This window comes from Cephus cinctus, unplaced genomic scaffold (genome assembly GCF_000341935.2).
Source record: "Cephus cinctus unplaced genomic scaffold, Ccin1 Ccin1_scaffold1062, whole genome shotgun sequence".
In the NCBI taxonomy this organism is placed as follows: Eukaryota; Metazoa; Arthropoda; class Insecta; order Hymenoptera; family Cephidae; genus Cephus; species Cephus cinctus.
Window position 1 is genome coordinate 58,282 of NW_014333584.1, and position 23,745 is coordinate 82,026.

At 43.4% G+C, this 23,745-nt stretch overlaps 3 protein-coding genes across 35 annotated transcripts in view; 1 reads left to right on the plus strand and 2 right to left on the minus strand.

Moving 5' to 3' along the window:
- The window catches only part of LOC107271923 (serine/threonine-protein kinase mig-15), a 37,832-nt gene extending 24,393 nt beyond the window's left edge, over positions 1–13,439 (minus strand). For 15 of the 21 annotated variants that reach the window (XM_015748523.2, XM_015748513.2, XM_015748509.2 and 12 more), the window contains exons 1-2: positions 12,128–13,439; positions 11,474–11,539 (exon numbers count right to left, since the gene is read on the minus strand). In XM_015748523.2, the coding sequence (XP_015604009.1) occupies positions 11,474–11,539; positions 12,128–12,193 (132 nt within the window). In that variant the 5' untranslated portion in view covers positions 12,194–13,439. The remainder of the gene's footprint in view (positions 1–11,473; positions 11,540–12,127) is intronic. The other 6 variants (XM_025089198.1, XM_025089194.1, XM_025089195.1 and 3 more) reach the window with 4 other exon arrangements.
- Positions 13,440–13,570: 131 nt separating this feature from the next.
- LOC107271922 (PHD finger protein 20) lies at positions 13,571–22,280 on the minus strand. Of its 13 annotated transcripts, none has more exons than XM_025089190.1 (17): positions 22,145–22,280; positions 20,312–20,822; positions 20,096–20,230; positions 19,938–19,964; positions 18,957–19,057; positions 18,756–18,853; positions 17,993–18,377; positions 17,796–17,910; positions 17,433–17,722; positions 17,346–17,357; positions 16,612–17,271; positions 16,082–16,213; positions 15,771–15,854; positions 15,044–15,329; positions 14,822–14,959; positions 14,114–14,745; positions 13,571–14,026 (listed from the first exon to the last, which is right to left on the minus strand). In XM_025089190.1, exons 2-17 carry the CDS (start codon positions 20,815–20,817, stop codon positions 13,902–13,904), a joined length of 3,726 nt encoding a protein of 1,241 aa, XP_024944958.1. In that variant the 5' UTR covers positions 20,818–20,822; positions 22,145–22,280; the 3' UTR covers positions 13,571–13,901. The 13 variants fall into 13 exon arrangements, with proteins under 13 accessions (XP_024944958.1, XP_015603983.1, XP_024944954.1 ...); XM_015748497.2 differs by lacking the exon at positions 22,145–22,280 and adding an exon at positions 21,008–22,106 and having other exon boundaries at positions 17,993–18,374; XM_025089186.1 differs by lacking the exon at positions 22,145–22,280 and adding an exon at positions 21,008–22,106 and having other exon boundaries at positions 16,612–17,259.
- An 89-nt stretch (positions 22,281–22,369) lies between these two features.
- LOC107271927 (60S acidic ribosomal protein P1) lies at positions 22,370–23,715 on the plus strand. Its single transcript, XM_015748529.2, has 4 exons — positions 22,370–22,578; positions 22,906–23,056; positions 23,310–23,411; positions 23,603–23,715. Exons 1-4 carry the CDS (start codon positions 22,507–22,509, stop codon positions 23,614–23,616), a joined length of 339 nt encoding a protein of 112 aa, XP_015604015.1. The 5' UTR covers positions 22,370–22,506; the 3' UTR covers positions 23,617–23,715.
- Positions 23,716–23,745: the final 30 nt, after the last annotated feature.

The window sequence follows — 23,745 nt, forward strand, 5'->3', positions numbered from 1 at the left end:
AGGCAAAAGGGAGTATTAAAATGAGAGAAAAAGGGAGAGAAAAATCGAGAGCAGTAGAAAGTGTGGAGAAAAAGTTACGCGTACACGTGAAAGCATGGTGCGTATCCTATGAAAAGACGTTGCTTAAATATATATCGGTATATCGGTACTGTTTATTGTGAGAAATGCTTAGACTTTTCCTCCTCTTCTGTCTATCTCTCTCATTGCCCAGGCTGCCAGATAAATTAAGCGTATTTATTGGTATAGGATTCGAAGGTGATCGAGACGACAAGGGGGATTTACGGCGAAAACAGCCTTTCCAAGAATGCCTTTGGCCGAAGAGGACATTGCCGAAAGTATATCTGATGGCTGGTAGAAGGGAAAAAAAAACCTTATGAAAGAAAAAGTCAAGCCCCAAGGGTAGTAGCGAGATCTGAAGTCGAAGGAAAAGTAATCCCTAGGTCCAGCCTCTCGTTCGTAGGAGGTGCGTCTCGGATTTCTTCCCAAAGAAAATTCTCCCCTGGCCTCCTGAAGAGACCTGAGAGAGAGTGAGAGCGTAAGAGAGAGAGAGAGAGAGAGAGCTAACGGTATCGGTTAAAGGATGGCACCCGCAAACGTGCGGATCCAATAAGTGGCCAAGGGAGAAAAAAGGAGAAAGTCCAAGAGAAACAGGACACATGGGATAAGGATGATAGAGAGGAATCTTGCTCCGCATCTTCCTGGAGCAAAGATTTTGCGTCTAGACCAAATTCCAAGCAGAACGAGTCCTTCGATACTCGTTACCGATGTCTAGGTAGACCCGGCGGAGTTCCTTGAGCCCGTTATAAATCAGTATAGCCCGTATACCCAGGCACCTAACCCAGCACCAAGGGCACATAGTCCATACAGACATATTATATATTAGTCGTAGCAGGTACCTGAAAACTTTGAAAATTCTCCAAGAAAATTGGAATAGACCTCGTAAATCAGTATTACATCCCATTGGCTGAATCCACAGAATTTCTTATTGCATCGAAGGATAATGGAAAATTCAGTCCACGTATATACAGGCACAACCACACAGAGGTATCTGAAAACTTGCTAAAACGAATTTCGATCAATCATTTGACGTTCCCTTTTATTTTTTTTTTTTATTCCGTGCCAGCAACGGCCAATAATACTGGTTTGACAATTTTTCAGGGACGAGACCCACGAAATTATTTGACGCCGTGGAGTATGTCGCAATTTCAAATTTCCCGCTCGTTTCAGTGTCAATTACAATTAGTACCAGCGACGACCCTCGTCAAGCGAGATACGAAATTTCATTTCTATTTCTGACAGAACTAATATCCTGAGATACGGGATCAACGTTAATTCTTGACTTTGGCTTAAAGAGCGAAAGGAGGACATATAAGAGGATTCTCTTTGAGAAATAAAATACATCGTCTCTTTCAAGCTATTGTACTACTGTCGTCAAATGAGAGACTCGTTAAACGGAGTCTCGAGAAGATAAAAAGACCAAACGGACGCGTCGACTGTACCAGCGATGATTGTAATGCTAAAGACTGTGCTTCTTTTTTTCTTTTCTTGGCATATCAAGGAAATAACGTAAAGGCGAACCTGAACCACGCGATTGGATGCATCCTCGAATGATAAATCGTCGGTGCGTGTGCATCGTGCAGAAAACACTGCACGCCCAAGAGCAGATACTTGAACCGACCATAATTATATATACGACAGAGTGAGAGAAACATAGCGAGAGAGAAGGACAGAGATAAAAGACTCGTTCACCGGGTCGAGAAAGTAGGACGAGTGTTTACGCGCGTGCAGGAATATTCCTCGACGAGAAGATCAATGTGGGAAGAACAATGGCGACGAAGACATTGATTGGGTCCTGAGCGTCCAAGGTATTTCGCGTAGTTTCAACCTGCCGGTTGAACGGGGCAATTTGGAAAATAAAAAATTGACTGAAAATGCGAAGACAAAATGGGGACCAAAAAGAGCGTGAAGTACTGCCACGTGGTATGGAAGGACGGAGTGGGACTAAGGGAGAAAAAACAGAAAATGGCCGATGAAACGTAGCCACGCGTGAGACGAATTAATAAAGGATAATAGGAGTCCCGAAGCCGTTGAGAATCTGGCTCGAATAAGAATGTGCTCAATTTTTTTTTTCCAAACGACAACAACCAGGTAAACTTAGCCTGGATATTGTAATCAATTTTCAGACCAGACGCGACCAAGTGTCAAGAGCCCACGCCAGGACACGAAGAAAATAATCGCACGGGATTCCTATTACAGGCGAGAGAAATAACTGGCAATGATTTTTCGTCTCTACGTCACATATGTTATGCGAGTATGTTCGTATGGGGACTGCGGTGCACGCATGAGTGCAGGCAAAGAGATTCGATCGTCGCGCAAATACACATACGATACGGGACTCTGGCATAGGTACCCTTGCACATGTGGGACACGTGTTCAGGGTACAGTACCCTGCACGAAAATTCAAACGACAAGACGTTAAGGAAGAAAGAAGAAAATTCCAATATTTCTTTGGCACACGTGAAATATTGGATTAGAAAAATTTAGAGGAAAAAAAAAAGGAAGAGAAAATTTTTACAAGCAAAGTTCCATTCGTTCAATGAAGTCTCCGGGACTCTAGACACTCGTAGGAACGTCCAAGCTGCTACCACGGAATGTTTGCTAAATCATCGTAGAACAATCTTCTTTCTCGAGGTTACCTTACGATGTCACTCAGTCTCGATGTCACCGCTTTGCAAATATATAAGCGTACGTAAATATACAGCAGAGGGCTGTCACCCTCGACGACTACTGGCAATGGCATTGGCAATGAAAGATATCATTAGAAACAATTAAAATCTTTAACTCGTGCCAAAGCAATGGCCCTGGAGTTTGGATGCCGAGTCACGGCGGCGATCAATGTTTCTGAATGAGCCACAAGACCCTATAGGTAACCGTGGTCTGCGGTACCGCTCAGTCTCTTGTTTCTTTTAACTTTTCTCATCCCCTTACAGCCCACTCACCTAACCATTTTTTTCCAGGTTTCCCCTTCATCCACTCGTACCGACAGAACCACCACCGCCGGTAGACCCGGGGACACCTTGAAATTTGACTATACGTCATAGCCCAGGACACAGACCAAAGACACTGTGCTGAATGAGAAGCCACGTGAAGAAAGTTCGAGGTGTTCCTAAAGACACAATAGATATTAAACCAGGCAGTGACCATGCCCGACTAATAAGCCCCCAGATACCAGCAGACAGCAGTTACAACGACAAAGGTCCTGGCCGATGCGTCATAATTATCACAGCTATAACTCCTGTATAGAAAATTTGTACTGGCAAGCAGAGAAGATAAGGAAAAATCTATGAGAGATTTTCAGACTCAATATATATATATAGAAAGTATAAGTGACAGAAGATAAACAAAGTACAGTAGGCAAAGAGAGAAAGACTGTAGCAGCTGAAGATAGGAAGACAGAAAGAGGCAAGAAGGTGAAAGACCAGGAGAGAGAGAGATAGAGCACGTTTTTGATTCCCCGTACGAGTCGACCTCGAATTTTATGAAACCGAAGAAAAAAAAGAAAAAAGCGATAGAAAGGAAATGAAAACCGCCGACGACGTCCTCCGCCGTCATCTTTCCAAGAAAGGCTGGCATCGTTCGCTGAAAAAGAACGATATTGGCAACCATTGAGCATAGACGAGGCGTAATGGACGTCGCTCCTCCCTGCGCCTCCCAAAGTCAAAAGCACGAGAACCCGAATGGCGAATGAACGTGACATTGGCGGAAATGTGTTTCTATTTCAGTGTCTGCCCGCGAGGGGCTGTATCGCGATGCGTCCTATTTTCAGAGAGAGACGCGGCTGGTGCTCTCGCCCGAGAGAGAGAGAGAGATAGAATAAGAAAGAAAGAGACACAAGGTTCAAAGTCGAACGGGAAACGCGAATATCTCGATTCCCGTCGTGAATGAGACCGAGAGAGACGACAATAATATAATCTGTCATTATTCCCTCAAGAAAGTGATACAGTCAAGTTCCTATAGCACAAGAGACGTGCACGAGGATAAATAAGAATCAAGAGGGTAGCGCGCCACTGGGTATACCCAGGGCCGCCGTTTGGGTACCGTTACACAGCGGGCAGTAGTGCCAGGCAAGTACATAAGTAAGTAAGACAACGCCCGATCTTTGATAGGGACGAAGCGAACGGCTGATTGCCCGTATTATCTCCCACGGACACACTTGTCTACGGGCACGGAGCACCGAGTCGAGTACGAGCACAGCGGCGAGGAGAGCGACGTTACCCTCGCCTTCTCCGTCGTCACGCACAGGGTCATCACCCTTCCCTCACCCACACGTAGAAGGAGGCCGTGCGCTCGAGGCACGAGCGTAAAAATACGTTCCCTCGTGATGTAGTCAGTCGCACCAGGAACAGCCGTGCTGGTGGGCATTGGTTAATAAAGCTGCTGCCGGGAAATGGCTTGGACACGTTTTTCTGTACCAACGACACTGGAATTTTTTATCGTCGTCGTCCTGCCGGCTTCTAGAGATATTTGAGATACGAGGTAACGGCATGCAGAGGTTAGGGTTGGCGGAAATAATTTTTATCTTTGTTTTCTCGATCGACTCTGCCATCTTGCGGTTCGTACCGATTGACAATGTCAGGGAGCAGCGCGAACTCGAATGAGCTTGGTTGGCTAGGCTGACGTCCAGAAAGAAACGTGGTAGCAGACGCTAGTGGGGATTCGCGCCGAGTAACAATGCACAATGGCAGACCTTTCAGTTACTCCGTTAAATGCGGGAGGGCGTGTGACGTTCTCTCTCTCTCTCTCTCTCTCTCTCTTTCCCGGACTCTCTCGCTCTCTCTGTCGTCCGCACACTAATGTAATACAATGTAAATGCGTGCAAAGAGACACGACCCAGTAGAAGACAGGACGGACGGACAACTCGGTCCGTGGTCGCCATTAGATTATCCACGCTTACGAAGCTCGGCTACTGTTGACAAAAAGGGTCGTATACGGAATGCATTATTTTTGTCCTACGACAAAGTCCTTTAAGGTATTCATTATGGTTTCTCCCGTGTCTACGGTGTAACCAGTCAAGGTGAAGTTACGAGAGCCGTCGTTACGCAAGAATTTTGAGGCATGAAAGATCGCGGGGAACGAAGAAAATCCATAGGAATTCACAAGGACACGTCATTCTTGTATAAAGACGGAGTAAAGGTTATACCAATTTTCTAGACGGTTATGAAACGAAGAGGAAGAAAAAAAATGACCACGGAATCAGGACAAACGACAAAAAGGAAGGTGAGAGCCCGTAAAGGAGCTTGAAACAGAACCGATTTCATCGAAGTGCCCGTCTATAATTTTCCATTCCGCGGTGGTCACGCACCCCTCGTTAGGTCTTTCGAGGTACACAAGAAAAAAGTGAGATATGGGGTTAACGAGGAAAGCCGGGAACGGGAAGGGGGGTCGAAGACCTCTCGGCTTTCCATTCGCTTTTTCGTCGATTCCCTCGTTACAAATGAGCCTAACGCTTTACTACGGTGAATCCTATCTCTCGACCCTCTACCATTTTTTTTTACTCGCCATTAACAGTTCTCCGTCTCGCCGTCCCAAACAGACTAGACCTACAGTCCCTTCTCGCCCTACCCCACCCCGTCATTCCCTATCGGTACAATAGAGCGACTGTGACTGTCCTCAAAGTCGAAATGTCCCTGGGACATATTAAAATGCACTATGAAGACATTGTGAGGCCACCTTAAAGAAACTACTGGAGGAAGTGCAATGGCACCGCTGCAATGTGTTTCCCGGCCACACCCAATCACCAAGTACAATAATTCCAGCACAGGGTTGTCCCCCTCTTACGCCACTGTAACCGTATACAGTATAGCGCAGTGCACTGTGGTACGCGTTACAAGGAGCAAGTAGAGGCCAAGCAAGAGTATTATTCGGGTAGAGAGAGAGAGAGAGTATTAGGTTATATACTTGTAACATAAAGCCCCCGAGTCCCAAGTCACCGTAGTCTCCTCGCGCAGAGCCAAGGACTTTCTAAGTCGTTCGTGGCAGACGGTCGGACGGCCCGGGTCGACCTTGAGCCAGCTGACCTTGCCAAGGAGGAGTTAAGGTCGTACCATGACCCGACGGCAACGTCCAGCGCCCACGTGGAAACTTGTAATATCAAAGTGAGCAGAAGAAAAGAAGAAAAACACTGACTCTCTCTGAAAAGCAAAACCCTAACGGATACATAACCTCAAAGCTTCAGAGACCGAACCACTTTCCGATCATCGTCCATTGTCGTGCCCAGGCCGTGGATATAGACGGGTGTCTTTTGTCGAGCATATCCAGAGACTGACAACGAGAAGGGGCACGGATTCCGTGTCGAGAGTGTCCCAGAAAACGTCGAGGACTCTAGGATTTTTAGGTTAAGACATTTTTTTTATCCCACCCGTTGACGTACGTGTGTCTAGACAGAGCGATACAAGTGCTAGGACGTTGCTGTAGCCGAACCGAAGCCATTCTTGAAGCACCATAGTGAGACGGCGATATTATTTCACGATGAGTCGCCCGGAACTTTGACGAGTCACGAGGAACGAAAACTTATGAAATTACGCAATTACGCACTAGATGGAACATGCTGCTCGATGGTCTGTGGGAATTGATCGAGGGTTACTTGATCCGATGTTAAAAATACGCATCCCGGGCTCTAGGCTGCGTGACGCCAGCAGTAAATGCCTTTGACATTCTCCCTGACAACGTGGGACAGGGCGACGGAGATAAGGACGGGGAGGAGAGCGAGAAACCCGCCGAAGGAGCCAATCGAAGCCGAGGAAATATTTTTAATTAATAGAGCGACGACGAGGAGTCAAATAAAAGGCAATACAATGCAAGCCAAGAGTAACGTAAACGAAGATCGTTATTCGGCCGTGGTGTCGGAGAGAGAGAAAAAATGGAGGGGAGCGACGAAAAAAAAAGGAAAATATTCCCAGACTCATCCAACCGTCACGAAGTTAAGCCGAACGTACCACGAAACAGCCATCTGGAGGAGCACTTAATTTTCATAGACGCTCGGAATCGATCCGTCGACGTCGAGGAACAAGGGTGCCAACCTTAATAACAATATACCCTTACCGAGGTACCTACTGTGCAATACGCATGTACATACCGGACAATACCACGTTAATAATTCAATCGAACAGTTGAAAAGTCATGGAACAATTCACTTTCTATGGATAATGCTTTCCTCGTACTGTATATATGTAATACGGAATACGCTGACAATGTACAGTACGTGTAGAAAATAATACGCTGGGAGGGGAGCTAGACGAGCGTGAACAGCTGTATTTAATTCGATCGGTGATTCAAGCCCGAGCTCCCCCGTTATTGTGAGGAAAAAAAACCTGAGCAAACAAATCGATCTGGGTTGTCGTCCCGCGCACGTTGTAATATTTATATTTACATTCATTCACGTGCACGATATACTATGCAGTCAGCGAAGCCGAGTTTTGGGTTATGCGGTAGGGCGGAAGACCCGGGAAAATTTGAAACTCGAAGAGAGCGAGCCCAGTGTCACTCGAATATGGACAGTGAGTAATGCAGCGTACAAGAGGTTACTCTCTCTGGAATGACTCTTTCTCTCTCTCTCTCTCTCTCTCTCTTTACAGTAAATACAGTACAAGAGGGAGAAACGAGCTAATGTACGCGTAATAGAGGCGACGTGCCAATGACTGAATGACGTAAACGATCAACGAAGTGGACAGTGGTTCCCAGCCGGCCGTGTTCGCTGATTGCTCTAAATTTGTTTCAATTCCGGTAATGGTAGGACGTTTGCCACGTTGGCTTCGGGATTCGTCAGCAATCGATATAAAATTTGAATGCGCACAATGACGATGCTTCGCTAGGTAGGTATCCATCGCGCGGTGACGGTCGAAGAGGGCGTTCAAAAAAAAAATTCGTCCGACGAAGGATCAACTTGGTTATTAACGACGGAGATGATCGATAGAGAAGAGGAAGATCCGTGGAGGCTGGAGGACGAGGCCCTTTTCCAGACGCTGGGCGTCGAGTGACGAGGTAGGCCCGGGAGACGTCTCCTCGAGGAAAATATCTATTCGGGGATAGACGACTCTAACCGGAGTCCCATCAATTCTTATGGACCACCGGAAAAGAGCCGGGGCATCCTTGTATAAATTTCGGATCACTCCCTGACACCTGGAGAAATGCAAAAGCGATGGTTAAAAAGAAAACATTGCATTTCACTGACTTTTTTAAAGAAATCATTTTACTTTTTTTTTTCAGTAATTAAAAAAAATGGTTTTAAAACTATCCGGAAAGGCAGTGGGGACCGCGAGCACGAGTCACAGTCCTGCCGGAAATAGAGTGCGGTGTCCTGCTGTGTCCTTATAGAAAGCTCTGATATCGAGAGACCAGTATATGTATTGTGTATACGTATAGCATACCCTTATAAGGATCAAGAGTGCTAGGTGCGCATCGACGTGAATTACGTCAGGAGCGTTTACTAGCGACAGCGCCATTAGTTTGTCTGCAAGAATTGCATACGGTGTAAATTGAAGCTATGAGATTTATCAAGATTCGCATTTAGCTTGGACAAGAACCCAATGAGCATCAGTCAACGAATCCGTTGCAGTACCATCCTAATTAAGCAGCGGCCCATTAAGTTCAGATCAGAACCTGTCGCAAGATGGCGTCAATGTCCGCTTGCAAAACGCCAAGAGCCAAACGCCGTAGCCAAGGCGAAGGCCTGCGTCGAGGATGAGCGGCGCCTTGACGAAATTCAAATGTTCGTCCGTGAAGCATATAGAAAATATTCGCCGGTCAATCCGATGAAGAAGAGATGCGAAAGAAAAAACCTAATTTCATTCAATAAAACTCAGGTCTCAATACACAGAGCACAATCAACGTGTACGGATGAATGACGTGGTGGCCAATCAGCGACACGGAATTATATAGCTAATTAATGATAACGTATAATTCCCATACGAGTTCAGCTTCGCCAAGTGTGCAAGAGAAGGCACGAGACTTTACCCACCAGCCACAACAAAGTAATTGAAACCTGGTTTTTGTCCGAGTATGAATTCCACGTAGGTAAAGCCTAGTGACCAGTGACTATGAAGAGAACAAAACAAAGAAAAAGAAACTAGAATTGACTCAGATACCAGTACAAGGAATAAGAAAGGAATGGCATAGACTCGACCTCCGCCGAACGACCGTCTGCGCCTTCCACGGGGAGCCTCCTCTCGTCAAGGACGTTACCCATAAGAGAATATCTTCAAGGTGAATCACCGAGTCTTTTGGTACCCTCTCTAGAGGAAGGACGGAGAGAATGCAGAACGAGAGAGAGAGAGAGAGAGAGATAGAGAAGCAGGTAACAGAGAGAGATATTCTCCTCTCCCTCAGCAACACGTAAATCCCACGTAGGAATGTACATATAAGGTTGATTCAGGAACACGAAGAACACATATACACGACTTCCTGAGTCCCGATGGACTCCTTTCACATTTCTCCGGTTCCACGAGACCTGGTGAGTCAAGAAAGAAGAAAAAAAAATTCATTATAAACGACGTCACGTGGTTTTAAAATAATTTCCGAAAAATACCAGAAATCGCACGAAGTACCGATAAGATTTTTCGTCGATTGTCCATCGACGGTCTAAAATTCACTTCCGGTACCAGCGACGTGTACGTAAAATATTTCCGTTTCAATATTCATAAACGTCGATCGATATTGGCGTCCCGAAGTTTTTTCCATCGGGTATGAATTTTCCAGTCTGCCGCATGGAAGTATCGGGCACCTTTCACCTTCGACAGTCCTAACGCAGTTATGCGTAGAGAGTGCCTGGCGTATATTGCGTATACGTATTACAAATACGTAGAAGAGGAGACGGCGGAGGCTGCCGGAGTACGTGGAAGCGGGTACCCGGGGATGACTAACGCAAAGATAAGTGGCCTGGGCTCACCGATCGCTGTCTCACGGTTCCAAGACTTTCCTGAAGAGCCGTCCCAGCGACGTATATTTATTTTTTTTCCTATCTCTTTCTCAGTCACACTAGAGCCACGGAGTACGCATGCAACAGAGAAGTAGACAATTCTGCCATTACACAGCGATGCACCGTGTACGAAAAAGAACGACTGCACGAGTCGCTGTAGATTTTTCCATTTTATATGCCCCAGTAGATCGGCCGTGAGTTCAGTGAGTTTACTGGTGAGACGGTAGTGGATGTCAAGCAGTGGCCATTGGCACCTGACATGAATGGAAGCAATCTCGCTGCATATAATATACCCAGGTAGCGAGAGTCCCTGTGGTAGGCCCGTGTATAAGCTGAGGTTAAATTATGAAGAATCCTGAACGTGAGTACAAAAGAGGAGAAAGAAAAAAAAAGAAAGAAATTCTTGAAAGAATTGGCTGTAAGAAAAAAAGAATCGGTGAACGACGTGCATTAATGAAGAATATAATTTTTCTTCACGGTACAGATAGACTCTGGAGGACCTTGAATCGACGTTACGTTGACCTTAGTATTCTCACAGTAGGTACGACGGGAGTCACGTGTAATCCTGGTTAGGACGTAAGGAGGTTAGGTTGTCTCGTTAACGGTCGAAAGAAGGCTGCAGGAAGTGAGCGAGAAAGAAAAATAGGTGAATAGTTTTAAAAATAAAAAAAAAAGGAAAGATTGAGAAAAAAAATTTAATTATATGTACCGCGACGTTGTGAGAATTTTATATATATCTTTTTTCGTTGAAACTTACGAGAATAGAGAGAAGGAGGAGGAGTGCTCTCGCTAACGTGGTGGAGGATTTAGATACTCCTTGGCTGGTATGAACCAAACAGAGTCTCCGGAATGGCTGTCCGCAGCTAGTAAATACGAATGCAGTAGGACTGCCAGAGGGCGAGAGAGGAACCTTAATAAAAATGGTGAACGAGATGCTGAAATGTCGAGTTCACGAGCGGTGCCGTAGACGGGGTCGGCACGAAAATAGAATAAAGAGAAAAATGCTTGAGAGAAACCCACATGGTACTTCACAACGGTCGAGTATCAAGTCCGATGTGAATAAGTGAGAATGAATTCCCAGGCAAGAAACGGGCAGTCAGGATCGTGAAGCGGAGTGCGGGTAGAATCGTTGACTGAGACTCTGGGTGTATCAAAGCGATAATAACACACTGGGAAAGTAAACGGCAGATGTATGTGATACGTATTCAGGAATAAAGAACTTCGGAGTGAGATATCAGACCTCGTGTGGGAGTCCTGCCACATGCCAAGGTTTTTCTCAAGCGTCTGTACGACATTTTGTGTTCCATGTATTTTTGGCTCTGCCAGGACACTTCGATGAATGGATTATCGACAGGGACACGTGTACGTCACACCCTGCCCATGAATTCGATTGGGCGTCCTAAGTCCATAACGGGGAAAGAGACTTGAGGTCGCACCTAAATTCTCATATAAAAAATATGAGATACCATGCTTTAATTGAATCAATTAAGTTTTACTCACTTTGTAGACTTGACCGTAAGTTCCATTTCCGACGACCTCGATCAGCTCGAATATTCCAGCTGGGTCCTGTGAAAATAGGAAACAAAAAGATGTAGATCGTTAACCTCAAAAACAGTCAATAATTCATAGTACGTAAATAACGGCGGATACGATTGTACGAAAAAAAAAAGTCAGAGATCTATCCTCAGGCCGAGAGTAGGATGTGTATGAATAGCAAATTCGAGTTCCTTGGAATAAACCAGCTGTTACTCCAGAGACAGAGGAAGCCGTGTAGTGTAAACACTACTGTATACACCGGGTGCGTCGTTGTCACTCAGTAAAAATAAATAAAGAAGGTAAGGAGTGTCATCGACGAGCTGCATCCAAGAGGATGTCTGAAGCATCCTCTAGGCATGGCACGAGGACAATAATACAAGTATCTAAGATCGTATTAACGCGTTAAGAAATGCATCGGAACCCTCAGGGTGGGCCCCCTCCTAACGAGTAAAGCGAGTCCAACGATCTCGCGAAGGTTAAACCCGAAGGAATTAGGAAGCAGAACGGAGATAAAGTTCGTAGTAAAGAAAAAGAAGTTACAAGTCCAAGTGAAATTAATATCACGGATAGCGTTTTTGATTCACTATTTAAATATACCATGAGAATACTGATATTCACCTTGAGGGCGTTCAGGTCGATGTCGTCGAGGGAACAGTTGACGCTCGGTGCCAAATTATGCGCCATCTTGATACTCCACTAGCACTCTCTCTCTCTCAGACTACACACTCTCTTTCGAAAGAGCCACAGAAAATGCTTTATAATATATATATATATATATATTACACACAACACGGGAACACCCTTGCCGATAAAAAAAAAACCTCTTCGATAATCTCGTGTCTCCTCGAGAAGAAGACGTTGCTGGGAGAATCCCGTGCCGACTGTCGTCGCACGAAGCCGCCTTAGAGATAGCCAAGGAACTTCAACGGGAATTAACAACGCAGGTTATTCCAGTGGATGAGAAACACGCGCGACCGCACATGGTACCGTCACACGAAAATCCACGAACAACCGACAACCGGAGACTTATTGCCAGACGAGGAAGCTTGGCGATGATGCGGCGCCCGAGGATGGATAAATAAAAAAAGGAAAAAACAGACTGAACCGACCTCCTCCGAGTCAAAAACGTGGACCGTGAGGAAGCTTCATCGCACGGACGAATTTTTCTAGGGTTTCTAACTGAACACTGGACCAGGGTTCACGATGACTCTAACCAGATCTTCTATTATGTACGCGCACCAAACGAACACTAAACACTGGCCGCGCGTATCTCGTCAACTATCGTCGTGCCGTCATAACGGATGCAGCTAACAGCAGAACCTATGCTGAACCGAGTCCACACCTCAGCAGCGATGCCAGTGCGCTCTGTGTCTCCTTCTTCTGTCTCTACTTCTCTCTTTCGTGCACACGCTATTTCTCCGTGTCTCTCTCTCTCTCACTCTTTCTCCCACTACAGATTAACTTTACTCCTTCCTTTCACTGCGGGCTCGAATACACACGACTATACATCGTAGCCGACTGTAGCACTGCCACTTCGTTGCTGCCAGCTATATATTTCCCGTTTATTTATTTTTCAACAGCCACCTACATGACCACAACGTTACCTTCCTATGTCGTACTGGTTCTTGCTCGATTGGCCCATCTTGCGAGTAATAATGTCTGAATATCTTTTTTTATTCTCTCCTTTATACCTAGTTTATTCTAGTTTGCCTGTGCAGGCGTCTGCAGTGACGTCAATCCAGATTAATGTACAATATGGCCGCATGGGATACTGATGGGCTGCGTTTATGCACTGCAGTGGGAACATTTTTACTTTTTTCTTTCTTCAAAATTTTCATTTCAGTTAATATTGCTTCTTGTAAGTGGGATCGCTGAAAATTTTTAGGAGTGAGTACTGACTTGTCTTATTACTGATGGATAATATGTTCTCTGGATGGTCCATCGAATGGTTTTCTGTGATTTTTTTGCCTCTTCGAGGACAAAGTTTAAACTTCAATGGGAACTTAGCAAAGGTATATTAATGACGCATGTAATATATAATAAAGGAGTAACTACTTAACATAGTTTATAATTAATTATATTTTACATATGCGCAATATGATTGTAATGTTTTTTTTTTTATAACAAATAACAAGTACTGAATACACAGTGCGTCGTAATATAATAGCATTAGGATGTTCAAAAGAATATAATCAGCATACTGAATACATAATTCAACCAGTGAGTAAAGTTAAGGCTTCCTTGTGGTAGCAAAAGCACAGTACTGTTCATATTTACATGTGAAAACAGAGAGAACTAGTAAGGTGGCGTAATAAATAAATAATAAATCTCTATGTCAAAGGATTATTTTACATAAGACAGATTTTTTTTTAACTAGAAACGAGCTAAGCCCTCAGCAGAGTGCAGCTAATTTTCGTACAGTATTCAAGTCCCTGAGTAACATTTGTACAGTTTGCTTGGTCCTGGGTAGAACATCCACACTGGATGTCGGATCATCCGGATCCATGGCTTCCAGTGCTGCAATGAGGCAGAAGAATATACGTAGATTAAAAACTGGCTGCAGGCCACGATATTATGCAGTTGCACCTGTTAATCTTTACTCACCGCACACTTGAGCCTCGATGGTGGTTAATCTAGAGTCGATATGATTCTGAAAGTGTTCAATGTGCTCCAATAATCTTAATCGACATTCCGCTGGATCTATGGGAGCTTCCGGTTCAGGAATAAAAGGTTGCATAGGCGGAACAGTCTCAGGTTGAGCGAGAGAACTGGTTTCCTGTGTAAGATTTTCAGTTCCCGGCGTGGAAACTGCCATTGGACTCTGAGACGTCGACGGGAGATCCACGCTTGGAGTATCCGGATTTTCAGTGAGATTCTCGGACGTCTTCTTCTCGGGACTGCTTGTCCTGGTGAGTGCATCCAATAGAATATGTCCATCCGTCTGAGTATCTTCCTTCTTGATGACCTTAGACTCGTCCGAGTGTGTACTGTCTTCTTCAAGGATCTTCATGAGCTCCGTATCCGAAGCAATAGACTTCTTATCCGGATCCTCCTTGACGGTCTCCTTAAACTCTACCTTGGGTTCCAGAGAGTGTGACGTTTCCGAAGCTGTGTCCATTGAATCCAACGGTGTCTTTATGATCTCCATTACAGGCACCGGATCCGTATCCGGTTTTGGTATCTCGCTCTTCTCCCAGTTCTTAGCCCACAGATACAATTTTGGATGATCCTTTTTCCTGCAACGCAGCACATGAAACCCTGTAGATCTGTTCATAAAGTTACGTCACATCTGCCGTTTAAAGTTACACTCACTGTGCCACGTTGATCTTGACACGCAGACTGTGGAGAACTTGCTGTATCTGCAAAAGAGCTCCTACCAAATCGTACGAGCGTTTCAACATAGCGGTCCTCTGGTTAATGGCGGCTTGATTTTTCGAACGATTCGGTAAACTGGAAGAGTTACACAGTATATAAGTAAACGTGAGATGATCGTTCCGTGAGGTTCTGTAAGAACGATCATTCGCCGTCAATCACCTTGGTAGTATTCCTTCCTTGATCCAATCCTGATCATGAAAATATTTTAAAGATGGCCGCTGTCTGTAAGGATGCCTGCATATGTAACAGACGTATTTCTCAGGCACGTCCTTTTCCCTCTCGATGCCGTTGCAGTGCCCGTGTTGCCAGCATAGACAAAGATCGCACTGTATCATAAGACCGTCTTCCTCCATGTATCCACAGGTGCAATTGATTATCTCCTCCCGACGTAGCTGTTCAACTTTCACCATCTCCCCGTTGATCATCATCATGACACCCTCGCCTTCTAATTTACAAAAACAGAAAGAGCACACAGGGTCCAAATTACAAAAAGATTCACAAACTTGCAAATGGGATGGTGCGTATGCTCCTGTGCCACTGCGTTGCAAGAATTATTTGTAATGACTTTAATGAAGCATGGAGAAAGACAAATCTAATGGTAATACGCAATGACTTTGCACTGTATGCCTTTTTATAATCACGTAGCAGTGCAGAGAATTAGATGAATACAAAATAATAAATAACAGTGAAGGAAACAGAAGAAGGATTCGTGGTTGAACGAAAGCAAACAAAAAAAAACCAAGATATTGTATTTATTCTGTTATATGATCATTAGAGACTTGATGTGATACGATGATCTGTTTAAGGGAAAATGTGACATCTGATATGCATAATGATTTTTAGTGAAATAAATAGGGATGGAAATAAAAGGAAATAAAAGATATACCTTCGACATCATTAATATTATCTCTTTTGGCAGCGTCCCCCTTAGGGGTATCGCCTTTCTCATGGCGAGTATCGTTTAGCTGACCTAAATAATAACATAAAATAGACGGTAATAAAGAACGAGGAATCTTGAAGTCGAGGAATCTTAAACAGATGAGAGAGGAGACTGCGAAGAGAAATTAAGAGACAGAAAACCTAACATGTACTTCCAGTTATTGCAACTTATTCGATAGGCATTCACTAAATGACAAGACGAAGAAGATAACAAAAAAAAGTGGGTAGTGTATTCTATTTAAACTATATGGGACTTACTGCTCTGGCTGTTCTCGTCGCTTTTTGGATCTGATTTTCTGCGACTGAATCTGTACATTGGAGTAGCAGGTTCTTCAACATCCAAAGCACTGTCATCTAAATCCCCATAATCATCCATAAGCTCCTGCATGCCTGATAGCAACAAAAAGCAATTTGTCTGCCGCCAAAACAAAACTCACTTTCTACTACTCTTAAGAAATAATCTCAAATGCAGTATGGGGATGCTCCGAGGGTGCTGGGATAGTGTATAATATGTATTTATTGAATTTAACGTGAAACTAATGGAGGCGATTATAGATATATTGTATTTGATATTTTTTATGATGAAACTTTAGGCACTGAGCCTTTTTCTAACTATATACATATTTACAAGATACGTTAGTTATGGAGAACCAATTGAAATTGGAGCTTTTTCTTTGGATGACAAGGGACACTCATGAGTAAAAGCTCTTTTACGTCGACAGGATATTACGAAAGTAAAAGATAAAACCACTCTCTAGATTAAATGATAAAAGTAAGATGGTATTTACCTTGCTTCTTCTTAGATTTCCCAGGGAATTCAGTACTGTACTCGGACAACTGTCGTTTCTTTTGTACCTTCCCCTTGTCAGAATGAGTCGACTCGTCCAAAGATTTGGATCTGTCAAGTTTCAAAGGTTCCGCAGTGGATGCTGGCCTCACAGGAAGTAGAGTTTTAATTCCCACTTGAGCCTTCTCTTCCCTGACTTTCATGTCGAAGAGAGTACCTGGCGACATGGCGCAATTACTTTCACGTTTCTTGCTGTCTTCATCCATGTCGATACTCTGGGTGGAGGTAGGCGACGAGATTTCTAATTTCGTCTCCTCCTTAACAACGGTAGTAGGCTTGTCTGGTCGAGGAGTTTCACACTCTACGACCGGAGTCAAAGGTTTTTCATGGCCTGCCTTCTTCTTCTCGAATTTGTTGATCTTCTCCAGGAAATTGTTTGGTTTCTTGGGTATGATATCCTCGATGGACTCTCCTATAGTCCTGGCGTAGGCCAGGTCAGCGACATTTGGTGTTGAGCCCAGGAACTTGGAATACTCTGGGTGATAATGCTTTATGTGCATCTGCAGGAGATTCTCTTTGCGGAAGTTCTTGTTGCATCCTTCCTTAGGACACTTGTATGCGCTATCTTCCATTTCCACGCGAAGCCCACCTATGAAGACGGCTGTTAAAGGAATCCAGATTATCAAGCGATTCTTAAGAAACTCTATTAACAGTGCGAGTCGTCAAGATACTCACAATAAACTGTTCCTGAGCAACATTGAAATAACAATGGAAAAAGTGTAATGCTATATAAAGGAAGATCACATATAAATGAAAACTTACCGCCGCTGTCGACCGGGGTCAATGGTGTAGCTGACGGAAGGGTCACTGAGGTCAATGACAAAAAAGATGTATTTTCTGGCGTAGAAGTCTTTGCTTTAGGCAGAAGAGTTTTTATTTTCCTAGGAACATCCGGAGGTGTCTCTGGCTTGAGTCTCATCACATTAAACTTGCTGGTTTTCTTACGGTGAATGCAAAAATCAAATTTCTCTGGGTCAAAGTCGAACTGACCTTGCTGCTCCATGAAGGCTCTGATATCGTTTCGCGACCGGAACTTTTTGCCACTTGTTTTACTGAGGAATCAAGTAAACCCTAATGCAGTGTTCCTTTATATAAAAATAGATATTGTACTTTTAGAATACTCACTGTATGAAGAGAACATCCCATTTGCCAGCTGAGGAGCCTGTACGCCTTTGTGTAAAATGCTTCTGCCATCCTGGTGGTAACCTCTTATCGGGAACGATGATGGAACGACGAGGACCTGCTCGAAAAAAAAGATCTTGCAAGAGGATGCAGATTTGCTAAAGATTTAATAATTATGAGCAGTAAATTGTGTTACGTACCATCATTGCCATCTACGATGTAAGACTCAAGGCCTTGTGGTTCACCATCGATCCATTCAGGACCAACATCTTCTTCATTGTCAGTTTCGTTCCTCATGAATTCCTTCCTCTTCTTCTTAGTGAACGTCTTCATCTTAGGTTTGGTATTCTCAAAGCCACGCAAAACCTCTGATCCTGAGTCATACGAAGTACCAAGAACCGAATCGCCCAGATCAAGCTTTCCATCGTCCTCACTGAGCACACTCTCTTCCTTCTTTATCGGACGCTCTACCTCAACTTTCTGACGTTTCTTGCTATGCGTATGAAACAGCTCCATCACAGTATGCTTCCGCTTCTTGTCTCTTCTCTCTTGCTTACTCCCTATATAATCCCCCTCAACCGACTTCTGAACCATTAAAAAAAGAAATACTCTCTAATCCATTACATAAATACTAAACATTTGATAAATAAAAAACAGAATAATATACAACTCAAACAGCATTTCATTACAATTTCTCTTTCACATAAGCAACTCCATATTCTCTCCATCCTGCCCAGTTAGCATGAATGACAAAAATCTTGTATCAAAAAAGTACAATAACAAAAGAGTGAAAATGAATTTAATAAAACAATATAAATTCTACAAATCATCACAATATCTCTAATAAGGTACTCGACGACAGAAATCAAGGTATCTGCTGTCGACGCAGCGATTCTCAAAGCTAATACAAGAGAGAAGTAACAACATAACCTCTACAGGTGAATGAACGCGACTGATCCGTACCTTCTCGGACGTGGTAGCGATTTTAGTCATCTTCGAGGACCTGACGATCTTCGTGTATCCATCGTCGAACAGAACGTCGTATCTATCTGAAATTACCTCTGGTTGTACGATTAGTTATTCCTCAGAAAGAAAACGTCAAAAGTCTAGGTGCTCACTTTGAGCGTTCCTTAGCCCAGTTAAGGCTAGGCTAAGCTAACTCACCGTTCCCCAACACAGCGTTCACTCTGGCCGGATACTTTCTGCCATCCGCCCACGTAGCCAGGATCTTCTCACCGACGACAAATTCACGCATCTTCGTTTCCCTGCGAGACACATTGTTCTTCGTTACACCGCGCGCCATTCCAACACTATTTATTTCACTAATGTATGTCGCAACTGAGCTCCAAGCAATTTTTCCTTCACTCCACAAGGAACTACCGCAACTTTCTCTTGGTATCTGGCGACTGTCTATTTGTGCTTTAATTTTTCATCTGATATCTACTGAGACTATAGCAAAAATTAAAAAAAAAAAGGCACCACGAGATTTACGACACTCTGATATTTTATTGTTGACGTTAATTACCATTAGACATAGCCAAGTAAGACATTTGACTTCAGGACGATGAACTTCAACTTGGAACTTGAGGACCAAGGGATGATTTTCTAGGTGTATTAACATGGAGGGCACATTCAGGGATGAACTCATTCAGCTAGATTTCTTTTTGAGAATCAGCTACAAGTTTGGAAATGATGGAGGATATGGATTGACAGTTATTAACTGTTAGGAGCAACTGTTACTTGGAAGTACTGTGTACTGGTAGTGATAGAATTAGGCAATGACTTAAAATTGTTGGGGGATGGGATCTGGTTGCTGTACCAACTACTTTATTTGATCAATAATGAGAGACTGAAACTATCCGGTAGCAACTGAATCTACTGGGTATATATGGATGCTACAGGAAATATCATGCTTTGCAACTTACTCGTCGAAAGGAAATTTTGCTCTACACCAAAGAGTGAGACTAGTGCGATAGATGAAAGTAAAAGTAACAAAATACCATATGACTATTGTTGTACAAAAAATAAGATATATCAAAAGATGTTTATAGAGGCATTCTCCTTTTTGAATACAGTGAGCATTAATAACCAGCTGCAACTCTACAAAGTACTATTCTACCTGCTAATAATGTAATATCCACTTACGGAGATGGCAGCGTCCAAGTAGGCTCGCTTTATAAATAGAAAATAAATGAACAGCATGAATAAACGAGGCCCAATACAATTTGTATTAATATCGCCCTAACTCTTATCGATTTTATTTTATCTTAACAAGGTGTTAAAGAATCTTTTGTTTTAAGTACCTTGGCTGTATTTGAAGTACTCGTAATCTGGAACTGTCCATAGGTATCCACTCATCAAACCTAGAACTCCACTTGTCGAAATGTATCAACACTTCCCGCTCAACCCAGTCTGTTTCCACTACTCTTGCAGAATACCTGCGAAGACACAGGAAAATGGTCACTTAACAAAATTGACACATGCTCCGAAATTTGTCAGATATTAATCCAACTATTTACCATTTCTCATTGAAGTCTTTAGCCTCTAACTTAGCACCAGGAAAAAATTTCAAGCCACCACGACTCATCACTTTCACTTTAGAATCTCCATTCTCAACACTTTTTTTATCTTCAGTTGTAGCAACTTGCTCTGGCTCTTCTTTGATGATTTTCAAATCGATCCCTGCACTTTCTGCCTTATCTTCAAGTTCAGTGACTCCCAGCTGCCTCGTAGCAGGATTAAATTTACTCTCAGTTGCAACAACATTGTCCTTAATGTCCTTAAGAGGAAGCTCTGCCTTCTCTACTTTTTGTTCACCATCATTCACCTCCGATGATTCAAACAGATTAAATGTATCAGCCGCAGAAGCTGGTCTGGAATTGTAAGCCTCACTGCAGCTATCAGACTTGGGTGTATATGCATCCATCAAAGTTGTAGAGTCAATATGATCCAAATTAGATATCTCAGAATTAATAAGATCCAAATCTTCCTGAGCATAAGAAGAAGACTTTACAGGCATTGTCATAGGATCTGCAACGTAAAAAAGACCCAATTAACAAAAATCCCCCTAATATAATCCACCCACTCTAAAAAAAAAGCTCAAATACAACAACACAAAACAAAACTACAAGAATCCCAAAAAGTCCCATAGCACATATCTCCATCCACTCTCAAACTTCAATTGAAGGTTACACAAAGCGAACTATTAAAACTACCTGGATGATTATCGTAATCGTCAAAAACCGACGGGACCGCTCCTTTCCTCAATACGAACTTCTGTCCTTTGGCGGTCTCGTAGTCGGCCTTTTTGAAATGCCTATGGCAGACAAATTGTCCGGGCGTGGGTTTAAAGTTTTGTTCGAAACCACCAGAAGCAATCCACTTGCTCCTAAGGATAGTGTCCTTCGGAAACTTGTGAAATGGTATACCCCTACCGCGGACAGTTCGCACGTCGATCTGGCAATTTGGCACGCAACATTTGCGCGCCATTCCTCTCGAGCCCGTTGGCGGCATCTCGTAGCAAGGCCCACGCGACCGTGCGAATCGTTGCTTCATCCGTTCACCATGGAATAACCGGACCGTCACAGACGTAATCTACATCGCACCGGTGCTCAATGTTCACCCTGTAGCCGTTAAACATGTCCCATCTATCAACACTTTCTTCCTGATACATCGACCACCGGCATTTTCTACCCGAGTAACGTTTCCCTCCCGGCTCCACTGTCGCAACTCTCTGCCACTCACGCCTCACTCACTACCTCAAGGTATTATCTCACAATCCATATATTGCTCCTGGCGTATCCTGCACTACTTCCTAGCATCCGCACCAACGCCGTCCTCCTCTACTTCGACGACAATGAGACCTCAGAATTCAATTGGCGTTTCAATTCTTTTTTTTCCACGCGCAACTCAAGACGCAACACGACAAGGAACGTCGCGAGAGACACCGACGACACTGATCGATCTACGCGCACGCCGCTCAGCGAATCGCGATTATCGTGCGATCCGCTTCCACTGGAGCGACTAGCGATGTCGCCTCTTCCCCTGATTATTCTCTCCTCGGAATTCTATCGACTTCTGCTTTTAAGTTATGTAGACGATACGAGTTCTCTTTTTAATACACGATCCTTTGATTTTGAAGATTTCCATACGTCCTCTTTACTGCCGTATCTTTCTACGGGAGTTGCATGAGATATATTGGGGACAATGATGGTTTTTTTTAGGTTATGTAATTTCCTTGATCGTTAAACCTTAGGCTCGTATACAACGTACTACTATAGATACGTAGCTTTTTCGTGATTCACCAATGGGGTTGTATCTTTTCTTTGGTTAGTTTTGAGAATTGCGCATACCTATTGGTATTTAGTGCGGTTATTCATGCTATTGTTTGTTGCTTTGTTGCGGGAGGCTTTCTGGTGGTTACTGTTGGATGTTGATTAAACTGATTTGGTTAATAGATTAATCATTCTTTGTTCTTGGATTGACCAGTCAGAATGAGCTTACGTGGATTGTTGTAAATGGAACTGAATGCGCAGATCGACATGCGTGCTGGAGTTTTGCTCATGTGATTTCCGGTGATTCTTTGCCTCTTTCACCTTTTCCGGTGGATCAAGTAACTCGCGTGCTTGTTCTCTTTGCGAGCTAAGGCCGAATCGGCGACTTGCACCTCCTTTAGGATCCATCGTTTTTCTTTATAAACGAAATATCAAGCAACATGACTACTAAAGCCGAACTAGCCTGTGTCTACTCTGCCCTGATCCTCGTCGACGACGATGTTGCGGTTACCGTAAGTGTTATATACTTCTGCCCGTCATAACAAATGACTGTATTTTTTTATTACCTCGTTGCGTGTTTGATGTTTCATTTTTGACGTATATTTTTTGGTAAAGATAAAAGAATCTGCACTGACTCTAATGGATGTCGAGGGAAAAAATTAATAAAGAATTTTTATTTTCCTTGGAACTGATCGCGTGGTTTTATAGGTTAGAGTCACAGGACGCCAAATCACGCTTTGTGTGTATTCTAATTTATTTCAGTAGAATTCAGTAAACTCGAACTTCTTTTTGTACTTTGAGTGCAGAAACATTCTGATTTACTATTTATTATCTTTCAGGGAGAAAAAATCCAGACCATCCTGAAGGCAGCCAACGTGGACGTCGAGCCTTACTGGCCCGGTCTCTTCGCCAAGGCTTTGGAGGGTGTTAACGTTAAGGAGCTCATCTCCAACATTGGCTCTGGTGTCGGAGCTGCTCCAGCTGTTGGTGGTAAGCATAGTCAATTTATATTTAACTTGAGGTACTCCGTTGAATATGATCCTCTTTTCATCCACCAGATTAGTTTCTTGTAATGCTAGTATGGTCAGCATATAAGAGGATAATAAAGTAAACGAGAACCTGCAGGGTTTGACTGTCTAGAAATTTTAACCTCGGTTCTTGTTAGCAACAACTCGTTCTCAGTGTCATATTTTAATTCTCCTTAAAGAATGCACAATATTAAATTATTCTTTTTCCATGAAAGTTCCTGCTGCTGCTGCACCTGCAGCCGCTGACGCTGCCCCAGCTAAGGAGGAGAAGAAGAAAGAAGAACCTGAAGAAGAATCTGACGATGACATGGGCTTCGGTAAGTTTTGATATTCATTAACAGATGGATACTAAATTGTTATTTTGAACCAATGATTATTCATGCATGTATTAGCTACTGAAAAAGCTTATGAAGACATTTTACTCAATGAGGATACAGATGAATAGTAATTCTATAAAGCCTAGTTACCTACGAGATTACTCAAAAATATTTTGTTTTATTTACTACAGGTCTGTTCGACTAAGTCTGAGGATTGTTACGACAAAAGATCTACGTTGGATCCAATTCCTATTGTACAGTTATATTGTACACTGAAAAATTAATAAAAAATTGTAAAACAAAATATCTATTTTTTTTTAAGGCGATAACTCCT

Coding starts and splice junctions, on each gene's coding strand:
- LOC107271927 (XM_015748529.2), top strand. CDS start 22,507: ATGACTACTAAAGCCGAACTAGCCTGTGTCTACTCTGCCCTGATCCTC. Junction 22,579..22,905: donor ACGACGATGTTGCGGTTACC/GTAAGTGTTATA, acceptor ATTATCTTTCAG/GGAGAAAAAATCCAGACCAT. Junction 23,057..23,309: donor AGCTGCTCCAGCTGTTGGTG/GTAAGCATAGTC, acceptor TTTCCATGAAAG/TTCCTGCTGCTGCTGCACCT.
- LOC107271922 (XM_015748496.2), bottom strand. CDS start 21,347: ATGAAGCAACGATTCGCACGGTCGCGTGGGCCTTGCTACGAGATGCCG. Junction 20,823..21,007: donor CGATTACGATAATCATCCAG/GTAGTTTTAATA, acceptor TTTACGTTGCAG/ATCCTATGACAATGCCTGTA. Junction 19,965..20,095: donor GTACTTCAAATACAGCCAAG/GTACTTAAAACA, acceptor CTATTTATAAAG/CGAGCCTACTTGGACGCTGC.